This window comes from Ruditapes philippinarum, unplaced genomic scaffold (assembly GCF_026571515.1).
Source record: "Ruditapes philippinarum isolate M1 unplaced genomic scaffold, ASM2657151v2 ctg1437_1_1_1_1, whole genome shotgun sequence".
NCBI lineage: Eukaryota > Metazoa > Mollusca > Bivalvia > Venerida > Veneridae > Ruditapes > Ruditapes philippinarum.
Window position 1 is genome coordinate 129,017 of NW_026864682.1, and position 17,532 is coordinate 146,548.

The 17,532-nt window shown below is 30.5% G+C and overlaps 2 protein-coding genes across 2 annotated transcripts; both read right to left on the minus strand.

Annotated features, from left to right (window-relative positions):
• Window positions 1–2,857: 2,857 nt before the first annotated feature.
• On the minus strand, window positions 2,858–10,718 carry LOC132726493 (endothelin-converting enzyme homolog). Its single transcript, XM_060711815.1, has 8 exons — window positions 10,563–10,718; window positions 8,608–9,358; window positions 8,221–8,340; window positions 7,501–7,631; window positions 6,492–6,557; window positions 6,169–6,264; window positions 4,617–4,702; window positions 2,858–3,470 (listed from the first exon to the last, which is right to left on the minus strand). Exons 1-8 carry the CDS (start codon window positions 10,647–10,649, stop codon window positions 3,371–3,373), a joined length of 1,437 nt encoding a protein of 478 aa, XP_060567798.1. The 5' UTR covers window positions 10,650–10,718; the 3' UTR covers window positions 2,858–3,370.
• A 58-nt stretch (window positions 10,719–10,776) lies between these two features.
• Window positions 10,777–17,260, minus strand: LOC132726499 (neprilysin-21-like). The gene is made up of 7 exons (XM_060711821.1): window positions 16,838–17,260; window positions 13,764–13,841; window positions 13,275–13,392; window positions 12,767–12,847; window positions 12,104–12,258; window positions 11,517–11,576; window positions 10,777–10,818 (listed from the first exon to the last, which is right to left on the minus strand). The coding sequence occupies exons 1-7, from the start codon at window positions 17,258–17,260 to the stop codon at window positions 10,777–10,779; spliced, it is 957 nt and encodes a 318-aa protein (XP_060567804.1).
• Between the last annotated feature and the right edge of the window lie 272 nt (window positions 17,261–17,532).

The following is a 17,532-nucleotide window of genomic DNA, read 5'->3' on the forward strand; positions in this document are numbered from 1 at the left end:
GCTTTGTTTTTGTCTACATCAAAAGTTACTTGGTAGAACTTTTTTCAATACATAATATCTCCAAAATGATTATAAATAATCGTCGAGGTTTTCATATTACTATATTATTATAATTATTATGAATATTATTTTACAGAACTCTTTTAAAAATAAAGAAGTAAGTTCTTCTGTATTTAGAAACTGATTTTGATCAGTTACGGATTTTCTGCACTATTCGTGTTATGAATTGTGTGTCTGTGCGTAGCTCAACGAAACAAAAAAAAGCGTTTGTGCCAGAGTATGTGCACGGATGTGCACCTGAGGTTATTATTCGCTAGTAAAAATGGGAAGTCGCCAAATGAATAAACTATGCTTATGCGACGTAAAATTACAGCAAAAATCAAAACAGAAGTAATAAAAAGACAAAATAAATCAAAGCTTTCCGAAACCTGAATGATTTGTTTGTTTGATTGGGTTTTACCTCACACCGACAGAAACAGTATATTAGGTCATGTGACGACGTTCCAGCTTTACTGGTGAAGGAAGACATCAAGTGCCCTTCCGTGCATTATTTCAGGCACAAACGGACACCAGAGTAGAACCACCGACGCCCCGTAAGCTACATGTAGCTCGATAGCTTCCTCTCATGAAAGAATCCAAAGTCCATGTCGGGATACGAACATGAAATGTGAATGGAAAAAAAATTCAAATTAATGTTATACTTATATGTACGAGGGTTGTCCCAAAAGTCCGTGACAAATTTTATAGACGGTTCATTTTTAGCGCCAATAGATAATAATTCACACAAATAATTAAACATTACAACAAATCATTTACAAAATATTCACTCTAGTTACTTAGTAATTTTCAGTATTAACGACATTGGTTTGAGGTGCCGGCGCACGTCAAATAATTTGCATTTTGTTATGAATAGCATATATTTCAATCTGATGATGTGTCTGCACGATGTCACTTTGACTTCCTCTGCTGCTATGTTTACATCATCTCAGAAAATTTTAGTTAAATAACTTAAGAAACGAACAAGATACGGATAAATAAAAAAATTCCTCATAGAAAATAGTAAAGTAAAATGGCGACGTTCGAAAGAATTTGAGGCGCAGTGAACAGGTCACTCAGGTTTCGTGACTATTTGGAGATGACTAATGTTACGATTTTTAACAAATATACCAAATATAACAGTTTAGCAACATATCCTAAGCCTATTTGTGTACAAAAGGCATGAACGGAACCAGAGTTCTGCGCTACAAAAAGCGAAAATAAGGAAAACACTAATAGGAAGACCGATCTCCGTCGCCTATTTTCTACAGCTAAAAACAGGTGCAACGAGACCGGAAGTTCGTGTATGGCAACAATAAATGTATGCCATACAAACATTCAAAATACATTAACAACCACATGATTTAAGTCTGTAATTGGCGATTTAGAGGTAAAGCTGCTATTATTGCATTGAAAGCCATTTAGAGTATTTGAGAAAGGCGCCTTATATAGATCTAACGCCGTCTTTGACGTTTGACGTGCGCCGCGATTCAGATAGTTGTCATGGTGTTTATGGCATACTTTTGTTGTTTGTTGATATTTTTCTATGTAAATTTGTGAAAAAGTTTCTATTATATGGGTTTATAACATATTAAAATATCAAATTCGTACCTATTCTATTTAGCTTTTAAACAATCTTGTCACATAATATTGGGACAGCCCACGTATATGCTTACAATTAAGTGTCTCTGCATTTATTTCTATAAGAAATATTTGTTTGAAATTGGAGGTGTAGATTGCAGTATTTATCTATTTTCTTAAGAGGTATGTTCCTCGGAAACTACTTGTTCATATCTCAGCAAGCTTAACATTAGGTTTTTAGGACATTTGATTAAGTTTAAAGTTTAAAGTTTATTAAACAAATGTAAGAATAAATACTAGACAGATTTTAGCCACTGGTAATGTCTCGATCTTATGGGAATTAAGAATAATTGAAAGGTTTTTGTTTTTACATAATGTTACAAAATGAAATTAAAAGAATGATAGATTAAAAAAATACTTAATAATATCTGATTACAGATAAAATGTGAAGGTGTAATGTTAAAAGATTGAGATTTGATATTGTTCTCTTTCTCTTTAAAAAAAGAGAACAAAAAGAAAAAAAATGATTGTCTTAGCATGTTAAATAACAGTTCAATATAAGAGAAATGTGAAATTGGCACACTGTTATTAGGATAGGCGCTAGGTAAAGTATTGCAAGAGTTTGCTTACTTTAATTCCCGTTCAAATAAGTGTCAACTGTCTTCTTATTGAAACCAGATACATTTATTCTATTATATACATTTCTGCTTAAACCATTAACTATTCAGGACTGTATCAAATATATCATGATAAATATCATAGAATAGTTGTTCGAATCTTAAACCATCATTTAAATATTCTTTAGATATTTAACTCTTTGAGTATTTGTGGGTACAGAATGTTTGTACAAATCCAGATGTCAATCACGGTACATACACTTATACTTAAGTTAACAATAAAACTTAAAGGGCACAATATGCCTCAGATCAACGGGCATATCCGTGTCTGACCATTGTCTGCACTGTTCGCTACTCTTGTCAGTTCATATGTTGAAATGTTCCATTAAATAACAAATGAGGTTGACCAGAATGGCAGATTGATGAGTCTAAGATGTTTAGCGGTAATATACAAAATAAACCGTTGCCTATGGGTGCACATTTCTTTGTTGGACGAACAGCAAAACAGGTGACCAAATTATGTCAGTACCGGTGAGGACTTACATAAAATGTTTCATAATTTATATTAACATTAACATATTTAAACATTTTTTTACTAAAAAATAAATAACACGTTATATGTTTCGAACATTCATATATTTTAATCTAAATTCCAGATTGTATTCAACCGCACTAAAGTAAACAACATCTTTCAGTTCAACATACATACACATGAATAAAACAAAACTATTGTTGGCCTTCTGTACACTAATTTGTAATTCTTCAATAAAAAGAACGTAATGGAGATGTCATTATCAACATTGGATACACGTTCTAAACTTAACTTATTACTCAATCTCAAAACAAAAGCATTAAGTTTATGAATATATCAAGACATCTCCTTTCAGGCAAGTGTTTAAAGACAGAAAAGCGATTAACAGGGGTATAATCATTAGCATAATGTTTATCACTCTTCCTTGATGGAACTTCACAGCTGTTTATATTTTCTTAAATTGTCTGAAAATTACTTTTAGATGAGAAATTTACTTCATCTGAATCAAACGTGTTTTTTTCTAAATGGTGTGTTGTGCATCGTTGCAAAGTAAACATTTAAAAGACATTTAGGTGTCATTTCAGATGTTTGAGGAAAGTACATTTCAGAAAAATGTACATTTGTTTTTTGGATTCATCTCTGAACTTGCTGGGCAATTAAAAGCCTCCGAGAATTTCTTGAAGTGCGAAAGAGTACCAATTACTCTGAAAAAAAAAGAAATACGAAACAAATGATAGATTGGTAAAGTAATACATAATTGCATTTTTCTGACATTGTCTAATAATAAAACAAAATATAAATATTGCCTTTTTTTCTGTGATGATAATTAAGGTATGACCATCCTAATGCCTCACCTCTGCTTTGAAGAGTATTCAAATAGGCTAGAACTACTGTTAACTACATTGAAACTGAGGGTCACGGGTTCAAACCCCAGATGTGTCAACTTTTTTTCTTTCATTTTTTTTCTTTTATTATTATTTATGTATCTCTCCATCCATTTTGGGAAGAAGAAAGTGTTTGTTTTTGATTATTTAATTTATATTGGTATTTATTGGCTAAATAATGCTAAAGCTACTAATAAATATGGTACCTGATAATAAAATCAAAACTAGACGGTAAAAGTATTTAATATTTTACATGATCAACAAATATACTTCTTTAAAAATTTAGAGAAACTTTGAAAGCAGTCACTCATTTGGGTTAATTTTAAGGATTTTTTAAATTAGGCTCCCTAAGTAGAAAAATGGTCAAACACGTGTTGAAAATGGGTAGGGTAGGGTAACATTTTTAAGCATATTTTATAAATCTGTAGTAGAAACCACAATTTTGTTTATGTGGATTGTTAGCTGAATGGTACTATTTGTTTCGTACGAAAAATTAATACAAAAACGGTTTTCATTAGAATGTTATTGGTTCCTCATTTCTGCAAAAGGGCCCTCAAAACACCCTAGCTTCAGTTCAGAAAAGTGGCCATAACTCGATTTCCGTACGATAAATTTTGTTTAAATTTGTTTGCATACAGGTGTACTCTGACCTATGATGTCAATTTTTCAGTTCCTTATAGTGCCCGTTAGGGTGGTCATACCTCAATGGAATAATACTGTTAACTGATTCTCATTAAATAATAACACCATATGGGGGGGGCTTTTTAAAAACCTTAAAAAAAAAAAAAAAAAAAAAAAAAACCCAATATTTTAACCCCCCCAAACCCAAATTTTTTAAAAATTTTTAAATTTTATTTTACCAATTTTGAAATATAACATATATCATAATATATTAATATATGTTAAAAAATACCTGCTATGTTTTATAAATCAAAGGTAAACCTCATATATTCCGAATGTAATTACCTATATTTGCCCGGCGAATGGTGCGTTAACGTGTTATCAACGTAATATTGTAGCGTGCCCCGCTTACTTGCCTTTTCACACATACTCTGTGAAGATTAAAACAAAGTTAAGAAGGTCAATAATTGACATTGTATTCAAAAGAGCGTAAAAGTCAAATAAAAGCACATAAATAAACTGCAAACGTGCGTGCAATTAAACAATTGAATTTCAGATGCAGTGAAAAAAGGCATTTTTGTATTTTCTAAGATGCATTTTCTGAGATATTAGTCTACTTTGAAACGTTTTGTCTATCAGTTAACCTTGTGAGATTTGTTATATTATAGCAAGAATTGATGAACTTAATGTCGGACCGACCACCCTTTATCTCTTTTTTCTCTATATTTTATTTTGAGCATGGAAACAATGTGACACTGATAAGCAACGGAAAAAATTAATTGCAAATATTGTTGTCACTATACATGATATTTTGAGCCAGAAAAATAAGAAGGAAAAAAACACAATAAGCAACCACTATGTTAAATCGCATGTATTATCTGTAGTCGCAAAAAAAAGTTGTAAGTCTGAATTGTATAAGCTTGCAACTATATATGATACAGTATATGCTCGTTATCAAAGTAACTCAAATACATTGAATAGTAAAGGTTTGTAGTAAATGATACAATGATGGCGTTTCTACACAGCGGTATATGTATTCGCTGAGTACTCCTAAAATATTTCATATATTTCTTTACATTTTTTGCTCTGATTCTTTACCATATTTCATCTTATTTCTTTAGCTTATTTTGTCTATATTCTAACTTCATTTTTTTTATTTCTTTCAATTATTTTACCTTTCTCTGTACCTTAATTAGTCTATTTCTTTGCCTCATTTCATCTATTTCTTTACTTTATTTTATCTAATTCTCTCTGTTATTTTATCTATATCTTAATTTTTTTTATCTATTTCTTTACCTTTTTTCAACTTTTCATAAGTTAAACATAACATATATACAAAATGTAAAACTGTTAAATCATATAATATCATGCCGTTCGTAAAATACGTAGTATTTTCTTATGAAAAGTGTTATATTCTCGATATAAACAAAACATTAAACTTATATACGTGACAGCAAATCGTCTCGAAATATATCATATTTCTTAACCGGTCTTCTAATTGAATCAGATTTTGAACTGTTGAATATATTTCGTCTTCCATTTCTTGGGATTTTAACCCCAAAGGACATTTAAAACAAGTTTAAATGATAAACTTCAATCTTTCGAAGACAATGAATGACTTATTTATACTGATATAATTTGCCAATTACAATTGACATAGCTATACAGTAATGTTATTTTCAAGAATTAACGTTGCCTATAAGAACGTTTAGAAAATATTCTTTTATCTTAAGTATTTCTGGAAAACCAGTTTCCAGAAATATCGAAAGATTTCCTCTAAAAAAGTAACACGATTTGAGTGAAGTCTTAAGAAAATATACCATTTGATTAAGTATACTTATTATACGGGACATACGTAAATATATATGTATATTTAACTTTCGTTTGTTGGACGTACCTGTGCATACGAAAGAAAGAATAGCTGATGCTGAGTAAATGTTACACCTGGAATGTTTAAATCCACATCGTTGTTTTCCCATGTTTTTGAAAATGTCTGAAATTGTGAAAATGTGCATTTTCACAAAATATCATTTAATCAAGTTTATTTCTATATTGATTGTAGAAAAAAGGAATTTGAATAATGTTTAATGAACAAACAAAACATGTAAGAATTAAATTGCTGAGTTTTTACGAATGTCTATAGAATTTTACATATTCGTGTAATAAACTTATGTTTGAAATAAATAAAATAAAAAACGCTGAAGTAAAATTGAAACTTACATCATACACAACCCGTAGTGCAAGACTATCCTTAAAGTTTGCACTTTTTGTAAGATCTGCATGGATCTGCAAAAAAGTAACATTCAGCAATGAAACGGATTGAAAACATTAATTGTTTGTATAATTAAAGCATTAAAGTTTATTAGCTATAAAATTCTTCTGTCATATGTACAAAGTATATCATGACTGAACGAACTGAACATTAAACCATTTGTTATATGCATGTTACTGCTGCAAGATACCTGACGAAGTTCGATATAATATGATCGATATATAAATTACTTCGTTGCTAAATATCTTAAAATGACTTGTTTGACACAATTATTCATCGGATATAGGGACAATTTCAAAATAAATACTAGCTTGCAGAATCTACTAAGCTGGAATGGATGTTCCCAATGATCTAGGCTTGCAGTGGTTCAGTTGCCACAAGCAAGCTAAGTATCAGTTAAAAAGAGAGTCATACAAAACCAGCACATGCACTATTCACTTTTATTTTTACATCCTATAAAATGTAACAAATGTCTTTCAAGAATTTATACCATGTGGCTCCAAATACAAAATATTATTGGAGACAGTCTATTCGATTCATCGTCGCCTTAATTTTCAGGTCAATAACTATCTATATCAAATCCATATTGTACTGTATCTAGTCTCTTCTTTTTATTTTTCAAGTGCAACAATTCAAATTATAATGCATACTGTATTCAATTTTGCCAAAATTTCATTTATCAGGTCAAACGAAATTCCACATTGAATCCATACCAGCCCCCATTCAAGTCATTTTTGAGGCAAAAAAAAAATGTATAATTCTATTTTTAGTTTTATACAAAAACACGGTTGACTTTGAGTATTTTGTTTAATGTTAAAAATGATGATACAAAATATAAAGAGATCATTAATATATATTTTTGCATAAAAGGCTATAAAAGTTTCAAATTGTGAGTGTTGATGTTTACTTCATACTACATTACGATTTGTACTTTCTTTTAAGGTTAAAGAAACTTACATGGTCTTGTCGGCCGTCTACTGATAGGATAGGATATTTATTGTATTCGTCTAAAAGACATTGCAATCGAACAGCTATGGTAAGTGCAACCTTGTGGTCAATTTTGTCCTCTGTCAGGAACCGCAATAGAGCTGAAATTATTATCGATTTATTCCAATGGGTAAATTTTAACAAAGACGGAATATTTAAACGTTAAAAAATAAATTTAATACCTAAATTATCACGAGTTTTCACATAAAATGTCAGCCTTTGGTTTGAGGCGATATTGTGTTAATTAAAATTTTACAAAATGTTTAAATCGAAATTGTTATATCATCATTTATTTAAATTGTTTCAATTTGGAAACAAATGACACTTGGTGGGAAATTTAAATCATATGTAAAAGAAACAATGTTTTCAAGCATTAAGTTAATCAATTTAGAGAATTTAAATACTTTCGTTTGCAATGAGAATTTGATGGTAAGTGTTTTGAACGAAAACGAAAAAAACAGTCAATTCGACAGAATAAGTCAGATAAAAAAAGTACTCTTGATCAGAGAGATAATGCGTGCCAAGATTACAGCAGGAAATTTGTTGACAATAAGTGATCAACCTATTTGTAAAGGAAATCTATTTTCCTGGGGACCAAGATGATTTACAATCAAATTGTTCTTCGATTAGTTTTCGTTTTCTTGTGATATTATGTTAAAGCCGACGATTACAGCTCGGATATCTAATTACCTTCAATGTCAAATAATTGTGATATTGCTTGCGAAATATACGTTCCCATGGAGCCAAACCATAAACTAGGAATAGTTGAAGCATACATAAATGGCACTTGCATCACAGATAGCGGTATATCTGAAAATGTTCGTACAATAATGGTAAATAAAAATGTCAGTACATGTTCGGGTAATGAATAAAAACATGAGAAACAAACAATTAGTATTTAGAGATTGAAGGTGTCTATAATATATTTTCTCGTGTAACTGATATATAAGCATAGAAATTGAAATGTATGATCTAGGGGGAATCTGGGACAATTACTAGAAATTGTAAATTAGGGGAAAAGACAAGTGCATAGTATTTTGGTTTGCCGTATTAGCACAATTGTCTAGAAATACTTACCAATTTCTTTATCTATCAAAAATAAAATCGATGAATCCAAATTTGTTAAAACTCGTTGTGTATGTCCACTTAGATATCTTCTTACACTGTAATCGATCATCAAATGCATATTTTTAAAATAATCATCGCTCACATTTTGCATATTTGAAATCAAAGATGCATACACCGGGTTCTCCCACTCCAAATGCATCGTCAGACCTTGCAGTTCTGTTAACAAATACTTTTTCTGCTTAATTGGTATCCAGTATAGATCTCTAATTACTCTTTCAATACTCGAGATTAAGTCTGTAAATAATCGCATCAGGGAGTCATTAAATTGGTCGGATATATGGTAAGGTATCACATAATACATGGGTAAATGTTTGGAAATTTGTTTTAGGCAGTCGTAGTCTGTCAAACGAGAGTACTCTCTCCCAAATAAGGCACCGTGATTCCAGGATATATTTTCAAACTGCGGCGTTTGATCAGGCAGTAAAAGGGCAATATCGCTGTCTATCAATACCTGCAGGATGATGAATTGTTTCAAGGTGGTGAAAGTAAATCCAGATAGCACATCAGAAAGTGATGTAGTCAGCGATGTCTTGCATATTGTAAAGTTATGAGAAAAAGGAGAGTTTCTAAAAAGTTTTGACAGGAAGCTGTGCCAGGAAATATTGTAATTATATTGTGATTGCAAGTCATCCACATGGAATTGGTGCTTGCATTGGGACATCTCATTTGGGAAGCTTGTTACATCTTCCATGTAGAAAACCTGTAAAGATAATATTTTTGATCAAATCAAGGAATATGGTTGTACGATAATTATTCGCAGAAATGAAAAAATAGTGCACTACAAATATTTAAATAATTGTGAAATTCGCGTTTTGAGAGTTACTGTTTTTATTGATAAAAACTTTTCTTGAATACTATCTTAAACTTATTTCATCATTTTTTTCAACTGTTTGACAACCTCACTGAAAATTACGCTTCCGTTATTATTCCTGAGGGTTTAATTGTTTTATTAATGACAATAAATTCCATCACGAATCGAGATACTTGCGTGATCCGCTGTTACCAGTTAGCAGTTAAGTTCTTTTTACTATTTACCAAAAATAGATGATTAAGATAAATATTGTAACATGTCAGGATGTCTGGTCAGTAAACTCACACCGTTATAGACCCCCTATGTGTGATAAATGAGTGATTAATTTCATATCTAGTTACCAAGCTCATATAAACATCACATAAACATTTGTTTTATGGCAGTCAATTATAGAAACGGTTGAAATGTCTCTTTATGAAACTATCGTGTTACCACATCTGAATTAACAGATGGCTTTTTACACATTATAGGCTCCTCGCCGTTTCTTAGAACAGTTAAATACTCAGACAAATGTATGAAATGTAAAATCTTTAATGTGCTATATAGCATTAAGTTTCGATCTTCTGTCTTGTATAATTGCAGACATAGTTTTTCTATCATTTATTTAATTGACGACACAATCGGAAATATGGACATAAATATTGTAGTTTTAAACATTTTTGTTTATTAAAATCACCTCATGTAATATGATGCATCCAAAATTTTATATTTTGTTGCATTTACGAAAATTAATTATGGAAATGAATAAAATTATAAGAATGTCGCTTTAAATCATTTTGCTTTTCAGGTTGCTGACTTTTGAATAAGCTACAAACCCATATCCTTCAAACTATACTTGCTTTTTAAACATGATTTGGAGCAATATGAAGCAAACTAAATCAAATTTTTATCATACTTTTACTAGACGCTTTTACTAGAAAGTTGCAAACAAATGTTTTTCATTGTAAATCAGTCCCAAAGTTTTTTTAAAAACATTACACACGCTTTTGCATTTCTTTGTTTAGACCAAACAAGAAAAGCTCTAATTAACATAATTTTAACCCGAAACACCAGTATTTCGCCCTATATTATTTGGGAAAAACTGTCAACTTACTCTGTTTATATAAACACTTAAATGATAAATTTCATCAACCATCGTCACAAATAGCTTATCACTGATCATTGTTGTATTGATCCCCATAATAAACGCTAGAAAGTCACTGATATATTTCTTGTATGCTTGGAGAACCTGTCAATAAAACAAAAGTTTTTTGTGAGTTACTCAGAGATGATTGTCCATTGATTGACTAATCTTAGAGACACATACTTTATTCTGTCAATGGCTCAAATATATTCTGGTAGTACAGTATCTGTAATATACAAAATGTTACAAATAAAATACGAATTTAATGAAGAGTTCACGAAATTAAAAAGCATGTCAAAATAACGAGTTTATAATTTTTAACGTCAGAAATGTTCATGATTATAATTTGTGAATTTTGAATCGCATATTCATGAAATTTAAATACTTAATTTGGGAAACTAAAATTGTGAATTCATGAATTTAGAAATCGTGAATTCACAATACCAGTAATTATCATTTTGAACAAATTGAAAAATAAAGTGAAACAGTGCATAAATTGACTGGTGAAGTATAGATAAATATACTTCATATTTACAAACGAATTTTTAATTACGTGGTCAACTATAATTGACACATGATTTAAATTACTGACAGGAGAAGATTTTTCCATTCCGTTCTCAGTCTGTGCTTTTATTAATTATTTTGATTTATGTTGACATTGTATATGTTTATATCCGTATAATAATGTATATGTTTTAACTAACACTTAAATGGACGCGAGAAAAGTTTCAAGCTTCGTGTGGTCTCCGGGACAGCTTCAGTCAAACTGAATCATTGCAATTTTTACGTAATCACTATCTAATTTATTTTCGAAAATCTTCACTTCTTACAAATTACTCACGATTTTATCCATAAAATAAACAACAAAAAACAAACAAACAAACAAAAAACAAAAGACAGATCAACATATAACATGTTGCATACCGAGTCAGGTCTCCTGTCTCTATAAAGAAGTTCACTTGGGCTTGAGGAATCGGCTAATATCTGTACTTATATATATATATCACACACTATGTCATCACACCTCGTCGTGTGGAGTGAGTGCATACAAACTCATCTCCAAACTTTGAACAAGCAATAATCTATAGACTCGATTACGAAACTAATATAATATTATACCTCTAAGCTGCGCTCCTCCTAATACACATCACGACCACTTGAAATATATACAATGTAATGCATGGACCGCAAAGTGGCCGATTGGTAAAAACTTCAACAACTCATTGTCAAACCCATAATAACTTAACATATTTATAAACATATTATGCATTTCAATATACATTATCTGTATTATCCATACAGACAACTGTTTTTATTTCTAAAAATATAATTCTTCAAACACTTACTATAATTTTAATAAGCCTTTTTTATATGTATGCATTGGTTTTGTTTAAGGAGAGGACTATCATGAGCTATTGCAGCTCTGGTCCAATTACTTTCTGCTTTAATGTGTAAATTATCAACATGTGTATATATCTTGAATCAAAATATCTTTTTAACTAAAACCTTACCAAAATTCTCCCATCTTTCTTTACATTCATTTCAAACAGTGGCGATATTCCGTATTTGAAGTTGACCTCTAGTAATAATGACGTCAGGATGAGCTGTTTAGTCCTTTTGAATGATCCGAATTCAAATCCACCAAGTGAATCTATCACTTGCTTTACTGGAAATAAAGGAATTGGCATGATATGGTAACTCATAAAATATCGCATTGACACCTGTTTCACACTTTCTACTCAATTGAAATGGATCTGTAATCCAACGGTAACGCACTGTTCCGGTAATAAAGGCATCGTTGTTTCGATCACCAATATTAATAGTCATGGTTTTTGGGTGAAAACAACGATTCGAAGTCTCATGAATTTATTTTCCACACAAGCAGTTTAATAGGAGCAGTCTCGCCTGTGACAGTGTGTCACCTTTTTCTCCGGGCAAAAGACAGAACACCGAACAGTCTTTAAGGACATCGCAGAATGAGCAACAGAAATGCCGCAGCAAATTAACCGAAAATTATTCTTAAAAAGCGGTGAAGAATTCAGATCATCATTTCCAGGGTAATGTTTAATGGATGTACAATTATATCTGTATGGTTATGGGGGTTGCGTTCATTGAACGCCGCCTTTCCTTGTTGATCTTGTTTTTCATATTTTGTACTAACGAGGTATCTCTACGTTGAACGCATGATCGGTATATTTTCTTGATGATTTTAACTTCATCTGCATCAGATCTCTGTGCCTCATCTGATAGAATGTCTGATGTGATAAATAAATACTTTATGAATAAAAACTTTTTTTCAATCTATAAGAGGACATTATCAAAGTAGCTGTTAATGTACTTACCATATTTCAAATGAAAGAAGTAATATAAAATGTTTATTTAGTATTTTGTATAAACTATTGAAATATTTTGTAATATTTATATCAATGTAAGTGTTCTAACAATTTCAAATTCATTGTTACACTTAGTAGTATCTAGATATATTTTTGAAGATACAAACAACAACATAATCATAGGAACATAGAATAATAGCAGAGCCATTGTTTAGACATGACAATAAAAACAAAACCTAATTTAGCATAAGAATATTTAATACTAAGCATGATTCCTTTTCTTATGTAGGTAGCCAGCTGCTTAAATGCACAGTGTAAGATTATGTGTTGTAATTTAGTTTTTCATTACCAAGAAGCATTTTATCGTGTGTTTCTAATATAATATCCGGGTTCATTCTTTTCCTTGGCGAATTCCAAGATAACCGGACTTTGTCCATATAACCTCCACATGCATACGAGTAAAAGTCCTAAAATGAAAGCAAACTTATAAAACGTTCTCAAATTGACATGAACATTTCTACGGATTATTACAAACTGCAATGGTGGAAATAAGTTATATAATTAAACAATTTCAATGAAAAGAAAATGTTATATTGAAAAAAGATTTTTTTACACATTAAGCATTATAAGTCCTGCACCGCTGTTGGTTCGAAACTCGACGGAACCTTTGATTTTTTCATGTGAGAAAACTTACAAGCTTGCTTACGCAAGGATGGTGATTCTACTCAGGTGCTTGTTGCTGAGGTCTTCCTTCCCCAGAATATATCTTCAAAGTGTCAGCATGACTTTAAATCCAAGACGAACAACATAAACAAGCGAATACTATGGTAACACTCACCTGACATGGATCCACGCTGGTATTTATTCTACTGAGTAAATCTAACCTACTCCTCATACAAATGTCATCATTACACGTCTGTAATAAAAGAAGAAAGACTCGTATGTTCAAATCAGAAGAGCTACTCTAACGCTATGACTTATGTATTAAGTCAACGTAGTAAAAATGCCTTTTTAACAGGTCACATCACACGATTTGCATAATTATTATAATTACCTGTGTGCAGTACTTATTTATAAAATGGCATGTGTCACAAAGCAGAACAATTTTGTGGTAATTATAAAAGTATTTCGATTCTGTTGACAATATAAAAATTATAACTGCCAAATGATATTTACAATTCAATGAAAAGGAAAAGAGCAATAATGCAATATGACATACATGGTTTGAAGAAAAACAACATAACACACTAAAGATTATTTTACAGATGAATCCAAGACAATCATAAAAAATAAGTTTCATACAGGATATGATAAGGCAGAAATGAACATTCTTAAAACGGCCTCCAGACGAACTCGGGGATTTGTGTCAGAATGGCACGATAATGTTGGAGAGTTATGTGAATAATTAAACAAGTTTGATAATTACACGAACACCACTACAACGACAAAATTGTTTGATTGCTCACGTAGCTATTTTTAGATTCTGCAAGAAAAAAACACTATGGCATCGTAAACAGTGAATACACTTATAATTACATATCTTCTCGAACAGATTCCCTTCTGGCTAAAGGTTATCTTATTTTCCCTCCGTTTATAAGTACAAAATCATAATAATAGTTTTTACTTCTTACATCATAGTATCTGGACATAAAGCATAGATGTGTTTGAAGAATTTTCTGCCAATTCTTTTACCGTTATATAAAAATTTGAAGAAGGAAAAAGAACGCATGTGAATATAGCTTTTTTACAATAAAGTAAATGAAAATATTTAGAATCCTAAATATTGGTAAAACACAGTTAAAACTTTAACAAAACAGTTAAGGTTTTTTGAAATATATGGTTAAATTTTGAACCTTCCTGTTACTACTTCGATATTTTTAAAAGCAATGTCTACGAGATTTGTATATTCCAAACATGAAAACGGAGATCTATTATGAATCTTAACCTGAATATTTAATCCATTTACAGTAAGGGTTTGCTATGAAAAAAATGTTTGAACATCAAATGGCAACCAGAGAGACCTTCACATTAGTTTAAACATCATCTCAAAGCCTTCAAACTGAAGTAGGTCGGTATATATATTTTTATAGACAAAATCGTATCATTCTGTAAATTCTATTCAAAACAATAAAAAGTATTGGAGTAATAATATTAATCATTCTGTAACAAATATTATAAGTTACAACGAAAGAAGAGTTTTGCAAATAATGCTTGGTCTTCACTTATATCTAGGAAACTAATTATATATGAAAAGAGAAATTACGCTCGGCTTTCTGTTAAAAAAAATACAGATATATTATGACATTTAATCATAATACGAAATTGTAGAAAACGCATAGTTTATAAATAAAAATTTTAAGCTAAACTCAATTGAAACTTTAAAATATTGTTTAAATTATCTTTTATTAAGATAATAAACTTAATTATAACACAACGTAAATCTAAATATTACATTAAATATTTCTGCATTATATATGCTATCTGAAAATCTTGACCATATTTAGTAATTGTTAAATGGTATGAATATTCAATATTTTCATTTTGTACAATCATTTACTTTTAAATTTCACATAATCATACAATGCAATTCAACTACTTTACACTGGGAAATCCATATATTTAACCATAGTAAAATACATGTGTATTCACATTTTAGTTGAACATATTTTTTTCTGAGATTAAAGTTTAAAGTTTCTTTTTTCCCCATTTCGTTAAAGTTTAAATAATAATATCGTATATCTTAAAGTAAGCAAACATAAGAAAAAAACGTTTCTTGCATATTGAAATCTTCATCAAAACTTCGATTATTCAGAGAGAGAAAAAAACAAACAAAACAATCTTTATCGATTATCACAGTTAACCTCTAATGTCTTTTAGAATTAAAGGGCTTTTTTCAATTGACATAAACGGAATGTTATATTTATTTTCCTCTGAGATCTACATTGCAATCAGTATGAGCTCTAGATAGAAACACAATTCGCTTAGATTTCAATAGTAATAGTGCTTTATTTTAATTTAAAACAAAATGATGGCACATTAACCGGCGTTATTTTCTAGTGTATCGATTGTAAGAATCTTCCGCGGAAATGATTTATTTTCTCAGACTGTTAGTAGTATCTTTAGAACAGTTGTTCGTTTGGAGGTTGGTTCCGAAAGTAATAAACAATCGTGTCAGTATAGTATAAGAAAACCAGTAAATATTGTGATTTATGGCAAGTACTTTGAAATTCAATAAAGAGTACAAGCTTATGCTAGTATTTCTTATGCTAGTATTCAAATTAGATTTATATCTTCACTAGAAAAGGTTGATAACCAATTTAGTACTAATGCAAAATTTATTTGTTCTGTTCTGTCTAAATTGGTATGTACTTATACTCAAGAAATTACAGTGAAACAGCTACTGTATTCTATTCTTCAGCAATGCCATATAACTTGATGACTTTATATTTTATAAAATTTAAATTAGATTTCATCCATCCAAAATAAATTCAGCGAATTAAAAATGACGCATTACACTATAAAAGTGTCGTTGTTCAGCATTTATCTTGATTAAAGGGAACAAAAGGAATCGTTTTCAAAAACTAGTTTTACATAAACCTTTGCTAAAATGACTTCTCCTGTGTGATCCTTAATGTATATTTTTTATTAGTAACATGTACCTGAAGTGGTATATTTTATCAATTTAACTTCCCCTTTATTTGAAACAAAACAATGTAGAACAATTAAACACAAAATTAAAATAAAACTGAGTGAAAGCATATCCTTTCAAAAACAGTCAGATATGGGTACAATTTGTAAACATACATTACAATACATTCATAGAATTAAATTGTACCAAATACAAATATTTCAAAAATATTCATGAAGAAGAAGTAACAAATACATGGAAATACAAAGAATACATTGATTTACCTTAACAGGTGGTGTTTCTTTCGTGCACTTTACATTAATCGGTGCTATATAACCGGGTAGACCTCTATCATTAGTTTTATCAGACACGGTTTCCTCGTCACTCGAGAAGACAAATCCTTTGGTTGCAAGTATTACCACTGTGACGGTCACAATCAACGAAACTGTCAATAGAAAGTTCCAGAAGCAGCAGCATCTTTCTCGTCTGGACCAATATGATCCCCATCTGTCAATGGTGGTTGTTGACAAAGCAGGTGAACACGATGTTACTTTTCCATTCAAATTTTTCAGGTCAATGAGGTCACTGTTGTAGGGGTCACGGAAGAGACAGCTGTTCCTTTCAGAGCAGATGGATTTGTTGTCGTCGTTGGACCCGTCAGTAGAGTAGACGGCGTATCTTTCTGTTGCTATAACTTCTGCTGGCATGTTGTTAACCACGTCTACTAGCTTGCTTTTTTCTAAATTAATTAAAATATAATAACACTTAAATATTATAATTGTCAAGTGAAATGAAACAAGAAACAGATTGTTTGTAAAAATATGATACTAATTAATACGCTGACATTGAAATGTGTGTTAAATTCTAACAGACGGGAAAGTCAAAGTAAAGTAATATGAATGTTGACCATTTGAATTTCACCCGAGTGTGCATGAATATTAAATATTTCAATAAAAAATGTTGTACAAATGTTCCTGAC